General features: G+C 34.6%; 2 protein-coding genes across 6 annotated transcripts; one reads left to right on the top strand and one right to left on the bottom strand.

Annotated features, from left to right (window-relative positions):
- Positions 1-137: 137 nt before the first annotated feature.
- Positions 138-24,024, top strand: LOC117781865 (ecotropic viral integration site 5 ortholog). 4 transcript variants are annotated; one of them, XM_034618746.1, is made up of 9 exons: positions 138-618; positions 16,147-16,707; positions 16,799-17,834; positions 19,324-19,438; positions 19,733-19,750; positions 20,635-21,296; positions 21,363-21,480; positions 21,754-21,852; positions 23,812-24,024. In XM_034618746.1, exons 2-9 carry the CDS (start codon positions 16,488-16,490, stop codon positions 23,947-23,949), a joined length of 2,406 nt encoding a protein of 801 aa, XP_034474637.1. In that variant the 5' UTR covers positions 138-618; positions 16,147-16,487; the 3' UTR covers positions 23,950-24,024. The 4 variants fall into 4 exon arrangements, with proteins under 4 accessions (XP_034474637.1, XP_034474651.1, XP_034474644.1 ...); XM_034618760.1 differs by lacking the exon at positions 23,812-24,024 and adding an exon at positions 22,355-22,457; XM_034618753.1 differs by lacking the exon at positions 19,733-19,750.
- On the bottom strand, positions 8,061-11,233 carry LOC117781892 (sphingosine kinase 1). 2 transcript variants are annotated; one of them, XM_034618786.1, is made up of 2 exons: positions 11,049-11,233; positions 8,061-10,186 (listed from the first exon to the last, which is right to left on the bottom strand). In XM_034618786.1, exon 2 carries the CDS (start codon positions 10,113-10,115, stop codon positions 8,079-8,081), a length of 2,037 nt encoding a protein of 678 aa, XP_034474677.1. In that variant the 5' UTR covers positions 10,116-10,186; positions 11,049-11,233; the 3' UTR covers positions 8,061-8,078. The 2 variants fall into 2 exon arrangements, with proteins under 2 accessions (XP_034474677.1, XP_034474669.1); XM_034618778.1 differs by having other exon boundaries at positions 8,061-10,181; positions 11,046-11,232.
- Positions 24,025-26,015: the final 1,991 nt, after the last annotated feature.

Raw genomic sequence — 26,015 nt, 5'->3', positions numbered from 1 at the left:
TTTTCAATATTAAGAAAAATTCAAATTTAGGTGAATTTTCTTGGGTGCAACCAAATTTTCAATTTGATTAAATTGATACAAGCTGCCAGATCGGGGAATTTTATAGGGTGGCAACCTTTGCGCCTGGTGGAAGTGTGTGGATGTTTGTGTTCACTTCATTCAGTTTATAAATTCAGCAAACATTGAACGAACGCCAAAGAAATAAATATTGGAGATTTCGAATGATATTGCTTTTTGTTTTGTTTTTATCCGTAGCCTCGAATACTGCTATTCGTATTAAGTGTATTTAATTAAAAGCTAACTATTGGCTCCTGTGCGACTAAAAACTTACTCCAATAAGAAAATAGCCAGTGTGTATATGTATATATGAAAGTTTGTGTTCGTGTGTGCGGGCAACCCGAAGAAGTGACGTTTACAGCAAACAAAAAAAAAAAAAAAAACGGTCTCGTCTAAATTTGAAGTGAAATTTATGAAAAACACCTTGTCGTTCAATCGCTTACAACTTTTCCATGGCAGTTGAATGTACATTTGATTGAAACGACGACGTCGCTTCGCTCGTCGTCTTGTCTGCAAATTCGCCATCTTCGCTCAGAATACCAATAGGAGGAAGAAGTAACGGTGAGTGCTAAAGCAGGTGTGTTTACTATTTACGTACATTACTGTATGTACAATGTACATGGAAGCTTACACTCACACTCAACCACACAGACACTCGTCCAAACACAACCTACATGGAATCTAGAGTGGTGAATACATACATACATACATATATAAAAAAAAATACGTTAACGTTTTATTTACGTACGTTCATCAAACGTCATCAAATGGCAAAAGAAAAACTTTCTAGTTAAACTTAAATACAGTTGTTGTTGGTTTTTGTTACTCTTCTCATTTTGCCTTTATTAAACAGTTCAGTTGCATTTCTTATGTTTTGCGCGCATTCATCAAATCAACATACGTGTATGTATGTACATATTTATGTTTATTATCATCATCAAGTAGCAGCAACAACAACAACAGTAACAGCCTCCCAAATTCCAATTGGAGAAAATTCTGCAGCGTTTCTTGTGTGTGTCTGTTTTTTTTATACCCATTTCCTACCACATCAGCTGCTTTGTTGTCTTGTTGTTGTAACCTTGTATCTTTCAATCCAACTTCATCGCTTCGTCTGCTCTAGCTTTCCTTGTCTCTCTTTATCACTATCTCGCTCAGTCGCTTGCTCTCTCTCTCTGTGCGCAGCGATGCCACCTTGCATGGGTGTATGGTCATAAATGGACATACATACTTAAATACATAGATAAATATATTTACATCTGCATCTACATGCATATGTATGCATGTATGTATGTAAGTTAATACGCCTCGCGTGCTTTTTGATATTCTTCTGTTTATTTATTTATGTTCATGCTTCACATACAGCGCAGACAGCGAAAACATTATACAAATTGTATGTATGTATAATTGTATAATTTGTTTAGAAGTTATAGCCTTTATACTATGTACATAGTTTAAGTACTTTTGTATGTGCTTTTTAGTTGATCTCCGTATTGTTCGTTTACTTTTCAAGTTATCTGCACAAGTGTTTCGGCCTGTTTTGCATATGTGCCTACAATCTTCATAGATAATAATAACAAATAATGTAGGTCTTCTGTCTTTATTATTTATTTTATATTGTTTTTAATTTTAGTTGGTGTTGAAGCAGTTTGACCTTCTTAAAAAGCCGCGAAAATATGTTAAAAACGATTTGCACTTGAACAGTGAGTGTATGAGTGTGTGTGTGTGTGTGTGTGGGATAAACAACAATAAAAGGTAACACAACAATGAGCACTTGTTAATGTTTAACCGAAAAGTAGCAACGGCATCATGAAAACAAATCTAAATTACACATAATAATATGCATACATATGCACAGGTGTCTACACACATACATAATTGCCTTCTCCTATTGTCCCGCTGTCCGTTGCAAAAATACAAAACCGTTATGTAAAATAAGCAACAGACAAAAACATCACAAAACAATAGCCGCCAGTTGCGCTCTCTCTCTGTCGCTCCCCCGCGCTGTTCCGCGTTGCCAACCCAATTCGCTGTTGTTATTGTTTTACTTGTTGCCAATCACCAAATTGTTGATATGGTGTTTTGACTTCTTGCAACGTTTGCAATGCATCACATTCGTAATCGTGTATATACATACACATGTATGTATGTATGTATGTATTGACTACATACAGTACGTGCCGGCATTTTGAAGTTTTACTTTTGATGAATTGCATTTTATTTCCGAACAGCTTTCAGCTTTTTTGGGCGTTTCGATGTTTTGTTTGTTGTTGGTGTTGCCGCAATACCGTTACAATATTTCGACCTCATTTTGATATGATCAATTTGTGTTGTTGTTTTTGCTATTTCGTTAAATTTTACAATAAAAGCTGTTGCTCTCTTTTAGCCGATGCTTAAATGTCCAAAATGTGCGCTGGAGAGTGAGAGAGCGAAAGAGAGTGCGAGTGTGTGTGTGTGTGTTTGTGTGTGTGATGAAGTAAATGCAAGTTGGAGGGGTAAAACAGCTGTGTGCCTCATTTCCCAATTGATATCGCTTTTATTGTTACAGTTTGTTGTTCATGTAACAGATGAAAATAGTCCAGTGCGTTTTGTTATTGTCCATTGATCGCAGTGCCGCCCCCATTCAAAAGAGCTGTAAATATATACAGTCATGGACAAAAGTAATGGCAGTTGTAACGTTGTCGAATAGAAATATAAAAAAAAATTGGTAACAAAACATAAATTCAAATTTCTATTTATTATTTTAATCTACTTATGTACATAAGCTTTTATAAAAGGTTAATTTTTATTGGCTTTACAGATTTTACAAATCTCTAACAGCAATTCCGCTGCTTCTGAAACTAACTTTAGTGGCTTTCAATAGTTAAAATGTATTGTTTATTTAATAAATTTGTTGAATTTGAAAATAAATTTAAGGCAGCGGACTTTGCTTACACGATAAATGAAATCTCTGACATTTTCGAATTCTGTCATTAATATCGTCCTAAAAGATTTATAGAACACACCTAAATATTTTATGATCTACTGACTTTGTCGTCGATTTAAACTATTTAGATATGTAAACTGCAGTAAGCTTTGAATTGGTAAATATTGAAAACTTTATCTATGAAACTTCGAATTCTCAATTAAAATTTTAATATAGCTATCAATTGTTAATTTTGTAAAAATAATATGTATGTATATATACATATAGTATATAGATAAAGAGAATATCAAATAGTCAATACTTTTGTCTAGAAACGTTTGCTGTTTTTGTTCAAAGCTCTCGCTCCCGCTCTCTGCCTCTGTCCCTGTCTCTCCCTTTGTCTTTATGACTTTACTGCATCTGCACTTGAAGCGATAAAATATTATTTTTATTGTATTCAAATAGAACTAAAACAGCGCGTGCTTTTGCTTCTGATTGACGATTAAACAAATGTTGCCCTCGGCGCTATCTACTTCCACTTATACACCGACATACACTTACATATAAATGTATATGTAAGTATGTACATTTATGTATATTTGTATCATTTGTGTACACTTTCCCATTCTGTTGCTGATACAAAACTCATTAACAGATACCATTAAGTTCCAGATACTTTTGTATCTTGAGAATTACCTTTTTTTTAATTGCTTTTTTCTCTTTCTTCTTTTTGTTTTTGCTCTGTCTTCTGTCTGCCACGTGACTACACTCCCCATTCCAATCCACTCAGTCCACCACTTATATAAATATCCTTGCATTACTTTACAACAAATCTCAAATAACGGACTCAGTTACAAGCTACAAGTTAGCCAAGTTTCGGGGCTTGGCCAGTTTACATAGGAGATGTATAAAAAGAGAAAGAGAGAGCGAGAGAGAGGCAGAGTATATACAAATTAGGCATGTTAATATGAGCACACCATATTGTGTGGGCATTTAGGGCGTGGCAAGAAAAACCACGTGACAGTTAAGCTGACGTCGTTAGCAGCCACCTACCTTCACCTCCCTCCCCACATTACCCCGCACTCTATTACTATGAATTTAATTAGGTTAATATCTTAATTGTGTTCAGGTCGGGAACATGACAGAGAATTGACAGAATTATTAAATAAAAATTTGCATTTTGGACAAGTTAACGAGTTCTTGTAAGCCAACATTGCTGTGAAAAAATCCATTCAGAATTGAATCAGTTAACTTATATAGTTTATCACTGAAAGCTTTGAAATTTCATTGTATGACATTAATAATATTAAATATTTTGTGTTACTGAACCATCATAAAATCAAAAAAAAAAACGGCTAAGAGGGCTTTAGTCGAGATTGCTCGACTACATGATACTCTGGTCTAGTTCAGTACCGAAAAACACTTGTTTTTTTTAAATTTACAATGCTTGCTTTAAATGTTTAATATATTAAACAGCATTAAATTAATTTTTAAATTGAATAAATAGACGTTAAATTCGTTTTAAATGTATTTATTTTTGTATTAAATATACCAATAATTAATCGTTTTTATTAATATTTGTAACAAATGTAAAGCAACCGATTTTTGTATCTTCGAAAATGTATCCGAAAAATTAAATTTATGACTTCTCTGCATCTTTAATATCCTTTTTTGGATTGGAGTATTGAAAAGACCTTGTAAAAGACTCATTTCGGAAGCAATACATTTTTAAGCCGTGAGTGTGTACCTGTTACATACTTTGCACAAACTTAATATACCCTTGATTAGGTTATAAAAAGTCGGAAAAAGGACTGAAAAGTAAATTAAACAACGTGATACAAAAGTCGCCGCATCGTGAATGCATTATTCATCTCAACTTTCAAAAAAACAACAAACGCTTGGAATATGTTACTAGCAAATACCCTATAACTATTAACTTGCTATTCACAAAGCTTCTATAAATGATCACTAGCGACAATAGATAAAGTATATGGTCTAAGTGTATAGAGTATGTCATTCTCAGATTCATATGTTTACTTACATCTGAGACACAGGGTATTTTTCAGACATGCAATATTTATACAAGCTATATCTAATGTAAACAAATTTTGTTATAAATGTGTACTTATTAGCTATATACACCGACTGAATTAGATATCCTATAAATGTTGTCTAGCAATTGATGAACAGGGTATCTTTTCGTACTATGTTTACAATTAACAGAACTATCATAAATGATCGCTAGTGATATACCCTGTTTTGTCGTCTGAATGCGTGGTATCGCTGAGAGCTAAGCAAAAGTTAAAGCCTCAGTCGCAGTCGCAGTCGCCGTTACCGTTGGCGTTGGCATCGCAGTCGCAGTCGCAGCACCAGCAGGTTTCTGACTAATTCCCACACAATCTGCCTGCAGATTCAACTGGGTGACGATGGCGAAAGAAAGAGGGGGACAGAGAATAAAAGGCAGAAGAGGAGGGGCCGACATTTTTAGATTGATGCTAGCAACAAATTCAAATGCAATTTGTATAAACAATAATAACTATAAAAGTTGACTACATATAACCATATATCTATTTTTGTGACTTTCCATATGTATGTATGTGTGTGTGTGTGTGTACAGCAACTAACGGTAAAAATGATATGCATGTGTATATGTATTTACTTGACTAACTCGAGTGGCTACTTGAAACCGCATCCGAAATGAATTCAAGTCGTGTTAGCTGGTTTTTATTTAACTTAATTTATTTTTATTTTGTTGGTTTGCTTGATTCTTAGCTGCTGCCGTTAAGTTGGGGGCAGTCACACATGTGGCACACATGCATATTTATATGTATATCTTATGAATGAATCAGACTGGAAATAAGTGTGCAAATACATGTGCATACATACGTACATCAAGTATAAAACGTTGCCATATTTAAAAAAAAAAAATTTAGTCATTTAAACTGTTGCATTTAGAAAACTATACACTGGCCACTTGTCCACTTTGCCACATGCATCACATTAATTATTGTCCACAGTTTGATGATCCCATTAATTAGCAATGAATAATATATATATGTACATGCGTACATGTATTTGTGTGTGTGAGTCGTCTATACAAAAATTTGTGCCTAGCCTAAAAGTATGCAACAGTTTTGTTGAATCTGTCAATTTTCTACAGTGGCGTCTATTAAATAAGTACATGCTGTGACTGAAGAAGAATAAATAACTCTTGTTGATGATATACTCTAGCAGATACCCTGCGAAATATATAAAAGTTGCAAAATTATAGTGGTGGATAAACTGAAAGGGTGTTCCAGCAATGTAAACCAACCGAAAATCAACAGAAAATGTATGGGGCTTTGGTTGGTTTTCCTTTGGTTAACATTTCTGGAATACCTCTAAATAACTTTGTTTTCATTAAAAAAATATCATTTAAAAAAAAAGCCCTGTGGAGGTGCTTAAGTTTTGGCCAATACTGTATATCAGCTACAAAATCCCCATATTATAAAAAATTATAATAAAAGAACTATACAATTGAACAAGTTTTTAAGTTTTTTTTTGTCGTCTTGGCCCTCATATTTATCGAAAAAAGTGGATTAGGACCCACTTGCTCTAAAAAAAAGTTTAATTTTGTAGCCTTGTATTCTGTGATAACAGCTGGTTTACATGGTTTCATGTATATGCGGTGCAATTATCGATATCGCTTTAGCTATTTTATGTTTAAGTGAGTTAACAACTGAAATTACTTATAGTTAGTGGAATAAACGACCCAGTTTCCAAATTGATATGATGATATTTTCAATGAGTTTAGCTTAATTATTACAGTTTACTGTTTATCAGATTCGGATTCAAATAGTTGCTAACTTAATGCAAAGAATAAAGCTATTAAGAGCACTCGAACATTGCCCCAGACCAGGTACTGATATCTCTTCTAATTTCAAAGAGCATTCAATAGGGTACAGTTGTAGGTACAATACATATACATACATATGTAATGATAATAAAGATAACGCCATGCAGTCGTGTCCAGTAGATTTTGACAGCAAATCCCAATGTGCTTTATGAGCTCCAATCTGCGGCCATATAAACCACCAATCTAATCAAAATTGCAGCTGATGGATGATGATGGCAGAGAGCTGACTTAAGTACGAGTGCTCATATTATAAAATTACCCATATGTATTGCGGTATCACGAAAAATTCTTAGTGAATTCGGTGCTATCTTCAACGCATAATAATTGCAGAAGCTTATTTATTTTCAATTAACAACATTTTTCAAACAGTTTAGTAAATAAACAATTTTTCTTTTGAATGAAATGCAAAATTATTTTAATGGAGTAGATAACATTTATTGTTTGCTTTTTATCGCACTGTTATCACGCGCTATAGTAATCTTCCGCTTTTAAGGATTATTATTTTGACGAGTTTATTAATATGTGGAGTTTCCACAAAATGTTAAAAATACATTTTTTTAAAAATTGTTTTAATGCAGTAGAAGACATTTTGTTTTAAATAATTTTTTAGTAACAGCTACAAAATGGGAATTGTCATGAAATATGACAAATTTCTACAAAAAGTCTAAAATAGTGTACTCATGTATAAGTAAATTTTCTTTTAAGAGAAATATGTACTATATATAGCGATAAATTAATCTATTAACAGCTGCTAAAAACTTTTTTTTTTAGTCATGTGAGGCAACGCTCTTTTATAAAGTTTATTACAAAATACAGGTTTCCTTTGGAAATTAAATATACAAATCATGGGTTTTAACACAGTTTTATGTTAATCTATTAACAGCTGTTAAATATTAAATGTCATGGAAACAAAAATTTCTGTTATTAACAGCTGCTTAACATGAAATATTTAGGCTTCTCTTGGGCATATTTGTTTAGCAAAAGTGACAGTCATTTATTGAGCAACCCTCGCATGCATGAATATTGACTTTGCCCAGCTTTATTTGTATTATATTTGTTCTTTAAAAATAATTAACAGTTGACGAATCGATAAAAGTAAAAAAAAAAAAAAACAAAATACAGTCTTAATCGATTAGTCACACACACACACACACACACACACACACACACACACACACACATGGAACTGACAATCTAAAGAATGACTTTTTTTTTTTTGGGAACTCATTGTCCCGTTGTAGTCATTACATTGATCAGACCCGGAAATACTTCAGCCTGGATAGGTCCATAGTCCACATGTTCACCGTCAACGGTAAGAATGCCGTTATTGCCACTTGGCTCAATCCGAAAAGCTGATACCGGCACCACAAGAATATGTGGATCCTCCTGTTCGGGAAGATGTGTCCCATTATTCATGCTGAGCAGAAAGTTGAGCAACTGTGAGCGTCCAACGCCAGCTCTTATGATTACCAAATAAATGAGGCCATCATTTAGCTTGGAGTCCGGAGCAAAGAAACAATCCGATGCCAGATGTGTGGTATATGCAGCATGCACCATCACAAAGTCACCCTCCTCGCAGATCCAGCCCTGGTCAGCGGGCAGTGGCAAGTGCAGACTCGGCATATTGCCCGTCGGCACGAGTTGCATGAACTCAGCATTGGCATCCTCGATTTTCTGTGCCACACTGAGACGACTGCGATTCGATCTCGTGCTTTGACCACCTATGGAATAATATGCGGTGCGACGTGACACCGCCGAATGCCAACTGTCTGCATTTTGGCGATAAGTCGAACGATCCGTCATCGACATTGCATCGGCAAAGAGATCGAGATCGGCGTTGGAATCATCACGAAGCTCCACATCATCGTTGTCATCTGCCAGATCCTTAAACTCGCTGGTTACACGATTCGCTGTGGGCAATGAACGACGTACCAAAGATCTGTTGCGGCTCAGTCTGACGTCTTTTTCGGTTGGTTGTGGTGATTGTTTCGGAGTTGGCACTGTAACTGGATCAATCTCTATGTTGGTGGTATTCTTTGTTTTAGCCGGCAGATAGAAGAGTTTTCCCCGATATGTGCGCAGTGTGATGAGTCGTTTAATTGCCCACAATGTGAATCGTTGTGCACCAATCGATCGCAATTTTTCGCTTTCAATATCAATGTCAGCGATTAGACCCCAACCGATCGATAGAAATGAATACATCACAAAGTGCTTGTCCCGATGACTCAACTCGATCCTTACCACATCCATTGGTGTGGCACGTCCGGCCACACAAATGAGTGTGGCATGAAGTATGGGCTTTGGATCATATGGTTCATTACAATGATGGGCAATACTTTTGGCCAGACCATTACCCGATCCACAAGGTATAATGCCAAGTGATAATTCACGGCAAGCACGTCGCCAGTCCAAACGTTCCATTAGACCGTTGAGCACCTCGTAGAAGAGTCCATCACCGGAGGCAACCACAATGCCCGCATAGCGTTCAAGAAGATCTTTGCGTGATCGCACAAATTCCAGTGCGTATTGTGAATGTGTTGTGATCTGTAGATCGTATTGAGCCTCCGCTTCTCTTAGCAGCGGTGCCACCTGCTTTTGGAATAGTTCACGTCCCTTGCCCGAACCGGATTTGGGATTAAGTAGTATCAATATCTTTTTGCCTGCTGCTCTCGCTGTTTCTCCCGCAGCTCCCGATTGTTGTTTATGCTCTCGTATTGTGCGATGCCAAAGTCTAGCCGTACTCAAATTCTCGGCATATTCATCACAGGATCGAAAACGCAAAATCCTGAGCGTTTGAACACGTCGCAGAGGTTTTTCCTTTTTCAGATATGCATAGATATAGAGATATGCACTTTTATCGGTTTGAGTTTGTTGTTTTTTTCCGCCCACCGTTGACTGTTGATCCTCTGGCAGTTCCACCTCCTCCTGCGTATCCTTGCTGGGATTCTTGCAAGAGTTGAGACCACCGCGTGCTCGCTTCTTTAACCGTTGCCCACAACTAGAACCAATTATATCCTCAATCCTTATCAGCTGCTCATTGATGTGATCATTTTCTGCCGTCTCTCGACGTAGATAGACGCCTTCTTTACAAAGTTTAACCTGAATTTTAATATTCTGTTTGCGTCGTCGATTCTCCACATAAAATATTTCACTTAGCTCCGTTTGTGGAAGAGGTGGTGTTGGTGGAGTGGGTGGTGTGGGTGGTGTTTCTGGTTCTACCGATTCATGTTGCTCAGCTGCAATTGCTGCCTTGGCCGTCATGATGTGTGTATCCGTTGTTTCTGTACAAAGTGGTCAACAACTTGTTGAAGTCAATTAAACTTTAATCTGTTGGGATGACACATGAAATAAATACAACAATATTAATAACAAATAACAACTCTACTCACGACTGTGCTTTCAAATTATAAGAGATTTGTAAAGATTCAATTAAATTAATTGTTTCTTGAATTAAAATTAAGTTATTTTTAAATTAATTAAAAAAGCTTCAAAGACTTTAACTTATTAATTGTATAAAATATACCAGTAACTAATAATTTTGTTGAAATTTAAAATAATTATTAATTATAATTATTAATTATAATTAAATGGCAGACGATTTTCGTGCCTCAAAAAATATGTACTTCTGATATTGTATATATTGTAAAAAATATATTAATTTGTAGTTATTTTTGTTAAGGTTTGAATTACATTTATGGCAGCCAAACATGACGTAAACTCTGTTAGGCCAATTCCTGTTTCACTTTTTTATTAAGATCATTTAATATGTATTTTTGGACGTTGCATTTAGGCTTAGTATGTATTTACAAATAATCTGTATTTACTTTATAGAATTCAGATACAGCAACTCAAAGCAAATGCAATCCGTAAAATTTATCTGATTTCAAATAAGAACAGGTTAAAGAAAACTAATTCTATTCTGAAACCTGTATAAATCGAAGTAGCTGCTTCTTGTTTCTTTGGTAAAATTTGTTTGTTGCATAACTAAAGTAAACTGTTGCAATTGTTTGAGAATACATAATTTTTATTACTTTATATGTAATTATTTGCTTTTAAGGAAATGCAATTTTTTGCCTGTTGCATACATTGGCATCGAACTATAATACTCTTAAACAACAATCGCATGAGTAATAAATAAAAGATACAAAAATAGCCTTGGCTTTGCTTTGTTTTCATTTACTTAATTATTACCTTTTTCTCTTTAAGTTTTATTATTTTTATTGTGTTATTTTATTTTCGCGTGTTTCGCGTATTTCGTTAGCTTTGTTGTTAGTGTTGTTGTTGGCGTTGCGCGTTTCACGCTCCTGTCTGATCGACTCCACGTATCTTCACGTACTGAGTAAACTAACCTTATTTCATATGGAACGGCCACAGAGATTGGATTTTTTGCGATTTGATTTCACTTGTGTATTTCACACACACAGACAAATACACACACACACTCACACTCACGCACGTACACCTGCAGTGTTGTGTTGTTGTTGTGGTGTTTGTAGTTTCGAAATCTAATCAACACATATCGTAACGTATTGTATCGTATCGTAAAGTGTCGATGTTGTATGAACGCCCGGCTCATAACTGTATTGTCGCATACACTCACATATATACTTATAATAAATATATACTCACTAGTAGTTTAGTTAAGCGCTCTCTCTCTCTCTCTGTCTGTCTGTCTCTCTCTCCTTTTTCATTCAAATATTTTCCTTTGTTGCGTTGACGCTCTAAGCTGATGGCAATGAACCGCTTTTGCAAACTGACTTCGACTTTGAATTTGTGCCAATGCATTTATACTCATATGTATGACAATCATGAGCACAATTACATACATTTAACCCCCATCCATCCTTTCCCTCTTGCCTCTTGTTACCGTTTCTCCCTTGCCCATCCGACATATTAGCACCATCATAAAAGTGTTTATTGTTATTATTATTTTAGGACCCTGTACCTACAAAGTTAAATGGCTTTATAAGGTTTGTTACAGTTTGTAAATTGTGCGAAACAATCAGAAGAAGATCCCTTGGTATATATATTCAGCGAGCTCAGAGATCAAACAAATTTTTTTAAGCTTTGTTTCATTTAAATTGTTTGATTTTTAACAGAATCTGTTTTTTGCTTATAAAATAAGTATAGGGTGGCTAGCAGTCGTTTTCGTTTGACTAGACTTTTAAACTAGTTTTTTTTTTTAGTTTTTTTTGTTTGTATTTTTTTTTTTGTTATGTGCATTTTCTGTGTTTGCCTCAGTTTCACGGAAATGTTTGTCGGCAACAGCTCTTGATTGATCTAAACATGACAATTTTTGTCTCTGTGCTAGCTGAAAGTGATCGACCAACAGTTACGCTGTATCAATGTGTCAAATATTTTCTAAATTATTTTTTTTTAATTTGACTGTTTACCTTTAGCTTGTCAGGGTGGAAATCGTACCCAGTTTTTTAAACAATAAAAGTTCTATTTGTGGCAGGTTGGGAAATCTTATTCGAATAGAGCCACGAGACCATTAATCAACAATATCATAAAATAAGTTCAACATTGAATGACTGCAAAGATGTCGCTCTGAGGAGTAATTTTAAAGAATGTGTCTCAGGTGTGAACAAGAGATACAAACCGACAAAAAACCCATAAATTTTTGGTCGTTTTTCGGTTGATTTACATTTTTGGAACACCCCTGTACGTCATCAAATTCGATTTTAAAAAGTTTTTAAACTTCGGTAAAATCCGGTATTTTTTAAAGGGTAACAGGAGACAGTATCTTGTCTCTAAATCGACTCCAAAACAAGCTAATATGTATCTTATAATAGACTTTTTATTATACCTCAGTAGCTTTCCCACCTCTTATTGACTTCCGCCCTACTTCTTGTAAATTTATTTCTTTTTATTTTTAACTAGCAGTTTCTTGATGCTACAAGTGCTGCTATTAATTAGTTATTGAATCAGTCTCAATAATTTCACATTAAATAAGAATGCAAAACTATTAATGAATTTATTTTAAACAAAGTTAAAATGATATTACTAAAGATTCTAATTTATATTTACTAATTTTTACTTAATGTTACAAAGTAAAGATAAATTACTTCCTCAATCCTTCCTCTCTTTCTCTCTCCCTCTCTCTCTCTCCCTCTCTCTCTCTCTCCCTCTCTCTCTCTCCCTCTCTCTCTCTCTCTCTCTGTTCGCTATAGACTCTATAGACTCCGATATATCTCTTATAGTATGCCTTATTTACTTTCTTTGATATCAATTTTCTCCCCCTTCTCTTCTCTTTCATCTCTCCGTTTCTTCTGCTTATATTCTTGTCTTCTTTGAGTGTAGCTCTTTTAGCATACCCCATTTATTACTTTCAATGTCAAGAGGGTATGATTATGCCTTTTATTACCCCTTTTGCATCATGTCTACCTCCGTCTCCCTCACTTCACCAATTGATGTTAACCATGCACCCACAAATAGCTCTCTCCAGGTCTGTGCTAGGTGTGTGTGTGTGTGTATGTGTGTGGGTGTCTGTGAGCGTGTGTGTGGGAGGCAACAAGTGTGTAATTGCTTTAAACGATATTTCCCATTCGTTGGCGACATTGCGACATGACGTCGGAACTTGGGGTCATACGGTATATCGATCAGTTTTTACGTGTTTCAGAAACACACATACACATATATCGTAAGATAAACGACCAAGTTAAAGCTAGTTGACTGCGTGTAAATACCGTTCGATATATCTTCCTTTATTTTTATTTTTTTCATTCATTATTTGCTTTATGTTTGTTTGTTTTCCCATTTTTTATTTTGATAAGAACACACTTATTATTTGTTGCGTAGTTGCAATGCCTTATTTTTTTATTTTGTTTTTGATACCAAAGAATTTTTATTTGTCGGTTACTTTTGCTATCAAAATTAAACTCTGTAATAATTTAAACAGAGGAAGTTTTTGTCTCTTGGCTGATTTACAATCGTTTTTAGTTAACGCTATTGAAGTTGCATTTGTCGCTATAATTAAGTAATTATTTAGTCAAGTCAAGTTAATTAGCCATACTTATTTAGAGCTTTTGATAAAAACAACCTCTATTTATAGATTTCTACATTGTTTGTTAAAAACTTTTTTTTTAATGGGGGCAGCGGGATCAAAGTCGCTACTGTCTGGCTTGCGAGCAGACTTTTAGCCATTTTTGTTATTATAATTTTATATTAATTCATAACATAATGATTACGTAATCAATCGTTTAAAAGCGTGGGGGGAGGGATTGTTATCAAAAAGAAAATTCATTATGAGCTTGCAGATTTTATTGAAATCCATTAGTAAAATGTGTTAGTTTTTATTACACCCAAAAATTCAAATATTACATAACACAGATTATTTCGTGTTTTCTTAGATACGTATACTTGGTAGGAATTCTTTAAAATGTGCAGAGAATATCTATTAAAATATTTAAAAAAAGAAGAACACAAACTTTAATTTGTTTTTATTATTAAATGGTATTAAAAGTTGATTAAAAGTGAAAACTTGAGAATTAAAATTTTGAATTTTCGAAATTTCAAAGGGGGGACCCTTCGCATCGACTGCGGTTTTAGCCACTTTACAAGTCCAAATTTTTGTCAAATTTCACATGATTTTTTACAAAAAAATGAAAGGTCTCAGAATCAAGTTTAAAGTGCTGTTTTATACTAATTACGATGTAAGGAGTTGATTAAAAGTGAAAACTTGAGGTTTAAAAATTTGAATTTTCGAAATTTCAAAGGGGGGACCCTTAGCATCGAAATAAATATCAATTAGAATCTAGAGGACATTTTATTTTTTTTAAGAATTTAATAAAATTTGAATGCAGAATGAATTTAGAGGCCAAATCAAGACCAAAATGACATTCCGCTTGAAAATCGGTTCAGTTTTGATCAAGTTATGACAGTTTGAAGTTGGTCAGACTTCGGAGGTCACTTTACAAGTCAAAATTTTTATCCAATTCTTCATGATTTTTTACAAAAAAATGAAAGGTCTCAGAATCAAGCTTAAAGTGTTGTTTTATACTAATTACGATATAAGGAGTAGATTTAAAGTGAAAGCTTGAGTTTTAAAATTTTGAATTTTCAAAATTTCAAAGGGGGGACCATTAGTATCAAAATCGAATCTTGGTCGAAAATACTAAAATTTTCTAAATAAACAAAAATTTAATACAAAATGAATTTAGGGGCCAAATCATGATCAAAATGACATTCCGTTTGAAAATCTATTTAGTTTTGATCAAGTTAAGACAGTTGGAAGTTGGACAACTCTTTGACCTAGCAACTTTACCACAACCGCACCGGTACAAACGTTTCGGTATTCGGTTCTTAATAGAGAATTTTTATTCGGTTACGGCTTCAGTTCCGGTACTAAAAATGAAACAGTTCGTTTCGGTTAATGGTTTCGGTACCGATTCCGGTGTTCTTCCCTAATGGAATTCAATTTAGTGTTAACTTTACTTAAATCTAAAAACAGCTTACTGTTATTAAATGCAATTTATTGACACTTACGCACAGTCACTTAATGATTGAGTAGATGATTTCCATTGACATTATCGATTCTTAATGTTGCTAACTGAAAAAAAGCGAATTAAAGTTGTTTACTTTGCCAGTTCCCTTGGCGATTCCCTGACCATCAAATTGACAATGCGGTCAGGGACTCGTCAATCGACCCGAAAGCGCAATCTTAACCGTCGCCCACACTCGATTATGCATACGAATCGCATGAATACCAATGTGGACCATTCCGATATGTATATGTAGATACATATATATATATATACTTTGTAGATAGATGAACACGTATGTGTATAATATAATAGTTAAACGGCGCAACGTAGAAGCCCAGACAGGTTTTTTGGCATTTATTGTTGAATTTGTTTTTTTTTTTTTTTTGTACTTTCGTTTTGTTTTGATCCATTTCTTTTTGGGTCGCACGACATATAAACAATACAAGTTAAACTTTAACTCTTATTCTTAAGCTTATTCACTCGCACTTGCTTTGTTTGCATTGAATTGTTTGGATATATGTACATATTAATGGTTTCCCCACTAAAACTTTATCAGGCGATAACAGATAGGGAAATGTATAATTGAGTTCAACTTGACGTCTGTCAGTCTGGTGTTTCGATAAGTGCGCTTAACTTGTCAATTTCGAGAGCGTAGATTCATATGTATATACATATGTATGTATGTATGTGTATATATGTTTGTAATACAAACTTTGTATATGTGTCAGTCCCCATTAATTTGATCGACTTGAATTTGCTATCAATAAAGGCTGAGTGTCAATGTGTTTTGCTTGAACTCTTTACAGAGCGAAAAGAGCTGCGACGAGAAGCTGAGCTAGCTTAGCTATGCATCCACGGAGCTATCGTTGAGATCACCCCAATGGGATTACAACAGTTACAGCAATAACAACAATAAAGAGCGGAGAATTGACAACGAGAACGAGTAGAACAACAGCGAGTGTAAGCAGACAGATCGAGTTCAACAGAAGCAACGAGTAGCGATTAGCGAGTAGCGAGCGACGAATAACGGACAAAGTGTATCCGATTCAACAACTAGAGGCATCAGTTGTAACTAGTAGCGAGTAACGAGTAGAAGGAAAAGGACTATTCCAGTTTGAGTTGTTGTGTCAGCATCGTCATTCAGAAAATGACACTGACCACAACTGCGTCGCCACCGGATAGCAATAAGAAAATGGAAGTAAAGGTCTTAACCGGCGAAGAGAATCTACCCACTTCGGAAATGGATCTGCTGGCCAAGTTAGAAGCCGCCAATAAGCTTATCGAGAGCGATGCCAAGAGCCTCAACTCGCTGCACTCAACGCACAGCCGTAAAAACTCGGACACGAGTCAAATTAGTTTAACATCAAGTGAGTTTTAAATCATACTATTAAGATTTATTCAATCCATTATTCTATATAATTATGTATTTTCCTATCTTGTATTCAATTTTAAATCCAGGCGGTAATTCGGTTGCCGAAGAGGATATCTGGACAACATGGGCATCCATCTTGAATGATTGGGATGGCGCACTCAAGCGAAAAAATCCCTGTGTCAGGGAATTGGTACGTCGTGGCATACCGCATCATTTTCGAGCGATTGTGTGGCAACAGCTGAGTGGCGCCGCGGATGCAGATAAGAAACAGTATGCGGAGTACATTAAGGCAACATCTGCCTGCGAGAAAGTCATCCGACGTGACATCGCTCGGACATATCCGGAGGTTGATTTCTTTAAGGAGAAAGATGGTCCCGGTCAGGAGGCGCTATTCAATGTGATCAAAGCGTATTCGTTACACGATCGCGAGGTTGGCTACTGTCAGGGATCTGGATTCATTGTCGGCCTGCTGCTTATGCAGATGCCCGAGGAGGAGGCATTTGCGGTTCTCGTGCAGATCATGCAACAGCATCGCATGCGTCACATGTTCAAGCCATCGATGTCCGAGCTGGGATTGTGCATGTATCAGCTGGAGAATCTGGTGCAGGAACAGATACCAGATATGCATATACATTTCCAGCAGCAGGGCTTCCAGACAACCATGTATGCATCCAGCTGGTTTCTTACACTCTACACGACCACGCTGAATGTGAACCTTAGTTGCCGCATCATGGATGTCTTCCTCAGTGAGGGCATGGAGTTCATATTCAAGGTGGCTTTGGCATTGCTTTTAACGGGCAAGGAATCCCTGCTGTGCCTCGACATGGAGGCCATGCTCAAGTTCTTTCAAAAGGAGCTGCCCGGTCGCGTTGAGGCTGATCCCGAGGGTTTCTTCAATTTGGCCTATTCGCTGAAAATCAACACGAAGCGCATGAAGAAAATGGAGAAAGAGTATCAAGACTTGAAGAAAAAGGAACAGGAAGAAATGGTTGAGCTGCGACGTCTAAGACGCGAGAATTGTTTGCTTAAACAGCGCAATGAGCTGCTTGAGGCGGAGAGCGCCGAGCTGGCGGATCGACTGGTGCGGGGACAGGTGTCAAGAGCTGAGGAGGAGGAGACCAGGTGAGTGTCCATCTTGTAGCCTTTTTTCAATACGAAAATATGTAACCCAGGGAATAAAACCGAAACAATCATAGGTTACGGTTTCGGTTCCGGTACGTCCCGAAATAACTATTTCGGTAAAAGGTTTTTTTCAGTTTTTTTCTTTTGGTTCCGGTATCACTTCCGGTACGTAACGGTACAACAAATCAATTTTGAAACATCAAAACAAATTTTTTTAACGAATTTTCAAATATTTGAATTCAGAATGAATTAAGAGGCCAAATCATGATTAAAATGACATTCCGCTTGAAAATCGGTTCAGTTTTGATCAAGTTATGGCAGTTTGAAGTTAGTTAGACTGCGGATTTAGCCACTTTACAAACCCAAATGTTTGTTCAATTTGGCATGATTTTTTACAAAAAAATGAAAGGTCTCAGAATCAAGTTTAAAGTGTTGTTTTATACTAATTACGATATAGGGAGTTGATTTAAAGTGAAAACTTGAGATTTAATATTTTGAATTTTCAAAATTTCAAAGGGGGGACCCTTAGCATCGAAATCGAATCTTGGTCGAAAATAAAAAAATTTTCTAAATAAACAAAAATGAAATGCAGAATGAATTAAGAGGCCAAATCATGATCAAAATGACATTCCGCTTGAAAATCTATTTAGTTTTGATCAAGTTATGACAGTTTGATGTTGGTCAGACTGGTGTTTTAGCCACTTTACAAGTCCAAATTTTTGTTAAATTTCACATGATTTTTTACAAAAAAATGAAAGGTCTCAGAATCAAGTTTAAAGTGCTGTTTTATACTAATTATGATGTAAGGAGTTGATTAAAAGTGAAAACTTGAGGTTTAAAAATTTGAATTTTCGAAATTTCAAAGGGGGGACCCTTAGCATCGAAATAAATATCAAGTAGAATCTAAAGGAAAATATTTTTTTCTAAGAATTTATTAAAATTTGATTGCCAAATGAATTTTGAGTCCAAATCAAGACCAAAATGACATTCCGCTTGATAATCGGTTGAGTTTTAATCAAGTTATGACAGTCTTAAGTTGGTCAACTCTTTAACCGTACCGGTATAAACGTTTCGGTGTTCGGCTCTGGACAGAGAATTAATATCGGTTACGGTCTCAGATCCGGTACTAAAAATGAAACGGTTAGTTTCGGTTAACGGTTCCGAAATCGGTTTCGGTGTTATTCCCTGATGTAACCTATTATAAAAAAAAATGTTTCATTGTTGTCTGTGTCCATTCTTTAATTTTACGGTCTACAGTTTTCATAGATTTTTATTAAGTCCTTAATTTTTCACTTATACTTATTATTATTGTAAATTATTGAAAATGAGGTTTATTGTCTGTTATTAATTACAAACATTTTGGCAATTGACGTTTTAAAAATTTATTTTTGTAGTTGTAATTTTGATCTAAAACAGTAATTTTGTGTCCCGGCAATAAACAGATAAATTTTATAAAATGCAGAGATTAAAATAAATCATTTTCCTCTAGCTATGCCATTCAAACGGAACTCATGCAGCTGCGACGCTCGTATTTGGAAGTCTCACATCAACTGGAAAATGCGAATGAGGAGGTGCGTGGACTCAGTCTGCGACTACAGGAAAATGTAAGTTGCCCCACTCTTTCTATATATTTTTGTGACTAAAATAACTGAAGAACATTGATAAAACAAGAAAACTTATGTTGCAAACCGTGCTAAAAAAAAAAAAAAAAAAACACCTATAGAGATTCGTTGTTAATCCTTATCTGTCTTTCTTTCTATTCTGTTTCTGTTTCTTATGGTTATGGTGCTTTAAAAACAAACATATATACACAATCCAAATATCAATGATAATCCATACATAAAATAAACAAATACACAAACAAACTACATACGTATAATTTGCTCAACGTATTGCAGAACGTTTCAATCGATAGCGTAAGTATCTCAAATTGCAAGTTCTCCCCGAAAATAAATTGTATATATATGTAGCTCTATATATAATAGGTACATATAATAGGTCTTTCTATAATCTAAATTCTATATGTATGTACTACGTTCAGTTATTTTGCATGTTTTGTTATCGTTCAATTGTTGTATAAGAACTTTAGATTATTGACTATTAACCCATACATGTGCGTGCTTTAAATTACTTTAACACAATTCCATATTTTATACATATTCATTTCTAGTAATTACTTAAAACCAGCTTAATCTAATATACACTTAAATAGTTGGACAACTATTGTTTACTAACGTTAACATTAATAGCACTAGGCAACAAAATTCAACTTTTTTGGGTCACTGGTTCCGAACTCAACTTTTTTTTATACATGAAAAAATTAGAATTCTTTGGTATAGTTCTTTTTTAATTTAATTTTTATTTTATAAATTTAGTTTTTTATTTTTGGCTGTTTTTAGAGATCCGCCTTAATTTTTCATCATTATTCAAGAATGTTTAAATGAATTTTAAAATGCTTTACGTTTTCTGAAAGCGAATGAATATGTCATTAACTCGGCAATACACAGTTTTTAATTTAGGACAGTAGTTCTACAGCTATCTATTTTGGAATTTAGAAAATTATTATTTTATTGAGGTTTTTTTAATTTTAAATTCTAGGAAAGTTCGCAAAAAAATTCTTACACATGGTTTGAATTAGGCATCGTTTAAAATATATCTCATGTCTGTAAAACTAATATTATTCTTATAGATTATTTGCATGCTCTTATTGTACATTTATCAATAAACTTTTGCATGAACATTTGGAAAAACACAAATAGCAAGCACATATACTGAAATTGATAATAATATTAATGTTTAGAACAACTCGCGACAATCGTCAATCGATGAGCTGTGCATAAAGGAGGAGGCGTTGAAGCAGCGTGATGAGATGGTCTCCTGTCTGCTGGAGGAGCTGGTCAAGGTGCGACAGGGTTCGGCCGAGAGTGAAGATCAGATACGCAATCTGAAGGCCAAGGTGGAGGAGCTGGAGGAGGATAAGAAGACGCTGCGTGAAACAACGCCCGATAATTCGGTGGCACATCTGCAGGACGAGTTGATTGCCAGCAAATTGCGTGAAGCGGAGGCCTCTTTATCCCTCAAGGATCTCAAGCAGCGTGTACAGGAGCTGAGCACACAATGGCAGCGTCAGTTGGCTGAGAATCAGCGCAATGAGCACAGCACTGCCTCCGTTGATTCCACGCCAAAGAAGTTGTTGACGAACTTCTTTGACAACTCAAAGTCAACGGAGCACACGCAGAAGCTCGAGGAGGAGCTTATGACGACGCGTATTCGTGAAATGGAGACGCTCACCGAGTTGAAGGAGTTGCGACTTAAAGTAATGGAGCTGGAGACACAGGTGCAGGTCTCCACGAACCAGCTGCGACGCCAGGACGAGGAGCACAAGAAGCTCAAGGAAGAGCTCGAATTGGCCGTCACACGCGAAAAGGAATTGGCCAACAAAGCACGTGAGCAGCAACACAGGTGAGTTCCATGTTGAAATCAAACTAAATTCAACTCAAATCTAATATGCTTTGACTACTTTTATAGATACTCGGATCTGGAATCTCGCATGAAAGATGAGCTCATGAATGTGAAAATCAAGTTCACTGAGCAGAGCCAAACTGTTGCCGAACTGAAGCAGGAAATATCGCGACTGGAAACAAAGGTAATGTAATATAATAACAAGGCTGCTGGGTCAAAGGTCTGACAAGCTTTTAACTGTTATAACTTGATCAAAACTGAACCGATTTAAAATGTCATTTTGATCTAGGTTTGACCTTTAAAAGCATTATGCATTCAAATTTACAACGTTATATATATATGAGGGTATATTGTATTGTACTACATTTGTTAAATGTATATTTGTCTAATGTATACATATATTGTATATATCAGTTTAACTAGATTTATTAATATTTGTGTTCCTTTTTTTTTGTAGAACTCGGAAATGCTTGCTGAGGGCGAGCTGCGCGCCAATCTGGATGATTCGGATAAAGTGCGTGACCTGCAGGACAGGTTGGCTGACATGAAGGCGGAGGTTGGTTTTGTTAACTGTTTCACAAAAGTTACTTTGACTTCGTTTCTGTTTTTGGCTGTTTATTTTCGGTTAAGGGCTTTAAAATACAAGTACTCAGCGCACCCAACCAACCAACCAACCAATCAACCAACCAACCAACCACCCAACGCAGTTACGCAGACCGTGTACATACTTTGACACCCAACACACACACACACACACCTCTACACACCCGACTATAACACAATAATCTTGCACCAAAATGTGGCAATCAAACGGTGCAACTTCTACCGATGCTAACTGCTTTTTCAGCCCCTCAAACAAAACAGCGCTTACGTGTGGCAGTTAAAAATAACTTAAGAAAGCTTTTCATTTTCTGCTTTATTTGTTATATTTTCATTTCGATACTTTGTAACTGCTCAAGATAATAATCTCGTTGTTTCTCATTGAATCTCTCTTTCTCACACCACCAAACAAACTAAAAAATATCTATACAATATGATAACGCATTTGCGTTTTCTAGTATCCCACGCCAATTACCAGCCCCGATACTGAGCCGTGGAAATGGATAAGCTAAGCTAATCACAAAACTAAAATTCAAAATGAAAAATAACAAATCTCAAAACGAAAAACCAAAAAGAAAAGCAAATGAAAGAAAATCAACAAAAATCATCATAAGAAAAGCAAAGCATCTTTACCTTAATCCCAGTTAAACAAGAAAAATAGAAAAGAGAATGAAAATTCAATTCAACACAATTAACAGCGGCAACAAAAGCGACCAAAAGCTAATATCAGGTGTCTATAAACTCATCCCCCCTTTAAATTTGATAGTAATGTTGTTAAATAGTATGGTTAATTTTAATACTCGTATTCGTGTCCAGACTTTTCTTTCTCGCTCTCTCTCATATTTATCTTGCGTTCCCCGTATGGCTTGTATTCATATAGCATGACTATATTCCATATACCATGCAGTGTTATATAGTATCTATAATTTATAGCATTTGATTATATACATATATAATTCAGCTTGTCCCCCTTAAATTGTTGATTAGAGCAATGCATGCTTTCTTCCTTTCTTCCATGCATGAATCCTTATACAAGTCGTCATATACTTATAAATTCAAAAAAGCATGTTAACTGAAAGATTATTTTTATTATCAATTTCATTTGGCAAACTCTAAAATGTGAAACTTTCTTTTTTGTTTTTTTTTTCTTATGATTTAACAATTTTATCAGATGTCGATTTTAATCATAATCGTACTTTTCATCTATATTTATAACCATTTCATATATATAACTCGTAATATTTATTTTATCCTTATAGAAATAACTGTACTTACTTTCATTCACTTTTTTAACAATTTTGTAATTTTCTGCAGTTTCTAACTTTGATCGTTACTTTGTATTACTTAGCAAAAGCATAAACACTATACAGAAGTAGAGAATGAACTTTTAACTAAACCTTTTTAACTGAACCTTTTTAACTAAACTTTTCGATTATATTGCTTCTTTCCGAACTTTGAACACTGATTATTCTCTAAACCCGTATTGATTTCCATTTTTTTTCCATTAAGACCTACGGTGACAAATGGGAAACTAAAACTATTATTTTAATGCAAATCTATGCACAAAACAATAATTAAAACTTAAATTACCATTCATAATTGTTTGTTTTTCAAATTTGTGTTTAAACAATGCATTAGATCCCATCTGTATTTCACATCAAACTCTAATAAATATTCTCACAACACGCTTAACAACTATAGTTGACATTTGTATCTGTAATAATAGCTATATTAATATTGATTATTGTCTTTACACAGTTTCACTGTTGTCGTAACAAACATAGCTTGGCATGTACAACACACACATCTACACTCAATCACACATACACTTAATGCACCCACACGTAAAAAAAAAAAAATACATTACAAATACAAATAAAAGCTTTCCTAACCCGACAACATTTCCATGCTGCAGTTGACGGCACTGAAAAGTCGCGGCAAATTTCCGGCCACAAAGCTGCGCAGCGCTTCCATACAATCCATCGAATCGCAAGAGATTGACTTCAGCGACCTCAACATGGTGCGTCGCGGTAGCACAGAGCTCTCAACATAATATACGGAGCAGGAGGTGGATATCGAGATGAAGATGGAGTTGGAGTCGAGGATGAATCAGTTGCGAAAGCGAAAGAAAAAACAGGAAATGGACACACCCTTTACGGATATAATAATTGCATGCAATTATATCTACCAATAATACATAACTATAGAAACCGATATCTATATAAAACTATATATATCTACATACATTTATGTATTATTAAAAGCGTGGTATATGTATATCGACATACATATACAAATGCACACTGAGATATCCGTGTGGATGTTCAAGTGCCCGGTCACAACAACAACAACAACCACAAACAAATAGTTGAAATTCAATTAAAATATTACCTATTTATAATATTATTGATATACATGATTACCTATGTTTTAAACAATTACAATTATTATTATTATACTTATCATTATTATTATTGTATTTTTTTCAATCATTGTATGTATTTATATGTATATCGCTGTTATGTTTAAACAAGAGAAAAACAAAAGCAAATATCACTAATATTTATTTATTAAAATGTATAGTTTTTTTTCGGTCACATTGTTTACCAAGTACATTCATACATAATTCTACACACAATAACAATACATATGTATTTTACTTGCAAGTATTGTATCTACATTTAAATGCAAATGATGGATTTTATGTACCCAAACACTTTTAATGTAAGTTTTAAATTGAAAAACAAAACAAACAAAAAAACCGCAAAAAAAAGAGAATATGTGAGTTTTAAAAATATTTTTTTTTAGATATATTTATGTAAAACTCGCAAGATTAAGCAGTCGAAATAATTTTTTAATTTATAAATATATATATTGTGTTTACCTCTTCAAGCTATGTCTAATGTGTAGATTGATATTTGATAAAAAGGAAAAACAAAACAAAAACATTGTCACACATGTCCGTAACGAATTTGTAACTTCTCCTCATGTAGTAATTTAAGTTTTGACATAACAAATATGTGTATCCTACGTATTCTACAAAAAAAATTATAGCCCCTAACAAATCGAAAAAAACAGGTAACGATATGGGTTTATCATACAGCCCCTTTAAACGAAGTGCGAAAATCATGCGAATGCGTTTTTATTTTATTAATGTTCAATAACATGTAACAAGCGTTGCCAAATTAAATGACAAAACAAAAAACTTAAAAACTATTTCAAATAGTTGCGAACCAGAACCTCGAGACAAGCAATTGATTGCAAAAACTCCCTTAACTTAACGATATTCAAATACGATATTCGGTTAATCCCCATATATAATAGATATATATGATATGATATGATATTGATATTGATATATGATTACAGCGCATCAATTACTTACTTACAATTAGTTACAGTTGCCTGTTGCCTAACCACGGCTACAATTTAATAATGTTTTGGCAGCTGAGTAAAACTTAACAACAATACATATAACAATGACAAAACTCAGAAAATATAATTATTATTATCAAATGTTTACAGAAACAATAATATAACAAATGTATGTAATTAAGGTTGAGCTGTTTTCCAAGTGCAATAATTCAATTGAATTCTCTTAATTTTTTTTTATTAGTTTCTAAGCATTGTTTTTAGTTCATTTTAACTTTCTTATGTATTTTTGTTACTATCTGTAAAACTAAAGTCATATATGCATATACGTGTGCTCATGTATGTGTATATTTACCGAATGTATTCTTATGCAGCAAACGCGCTTCCACAAAGAAGCAAAAAAAATAAATAAATCTTATTTTGATTTTGCATCACATGACAAGACCATATATACATACATATACATATGTAAATACGGGAACATACGTGCTCGTATACACAAAATATGCATAGTTTTAAGCTTTTGAATGTGTCCCAATTACTATTGTACCAATTAATCAGGAATGCATATACATTCTCCTATACATTCATTAGAATTTGTACTTTATCTTTTGAGCATATGCTAAATTTGTCATCAATTATCTAGATTATAGAAAGAGAGAGAGAGGGAGGTAATTAATTCGTTATAACACAATTTTAAAATAGTTTCTAGAATATTTCCAATTAAATTTTACATTAAATAGTAGT

This window comes from Drosophila innubila, chromosome X, assembly GCF_004354385.1.
Source record: "Drosophila innubila isolate TH190305 chromosome X, UK_Dinn_1.0, whole genome shotgun sequence".
Lineage (NCBI taxonomy): Eukaryota > Metazoa > Arthropoda > Insecta > Diptera > Drosophilidae > Drosophila > Drosophila innubila.
The sequence above is the reverse complement of the archived record's forward strand: the minus strand, read 5'-3'. Positions and strand labels throughout refer to the sequence as shown.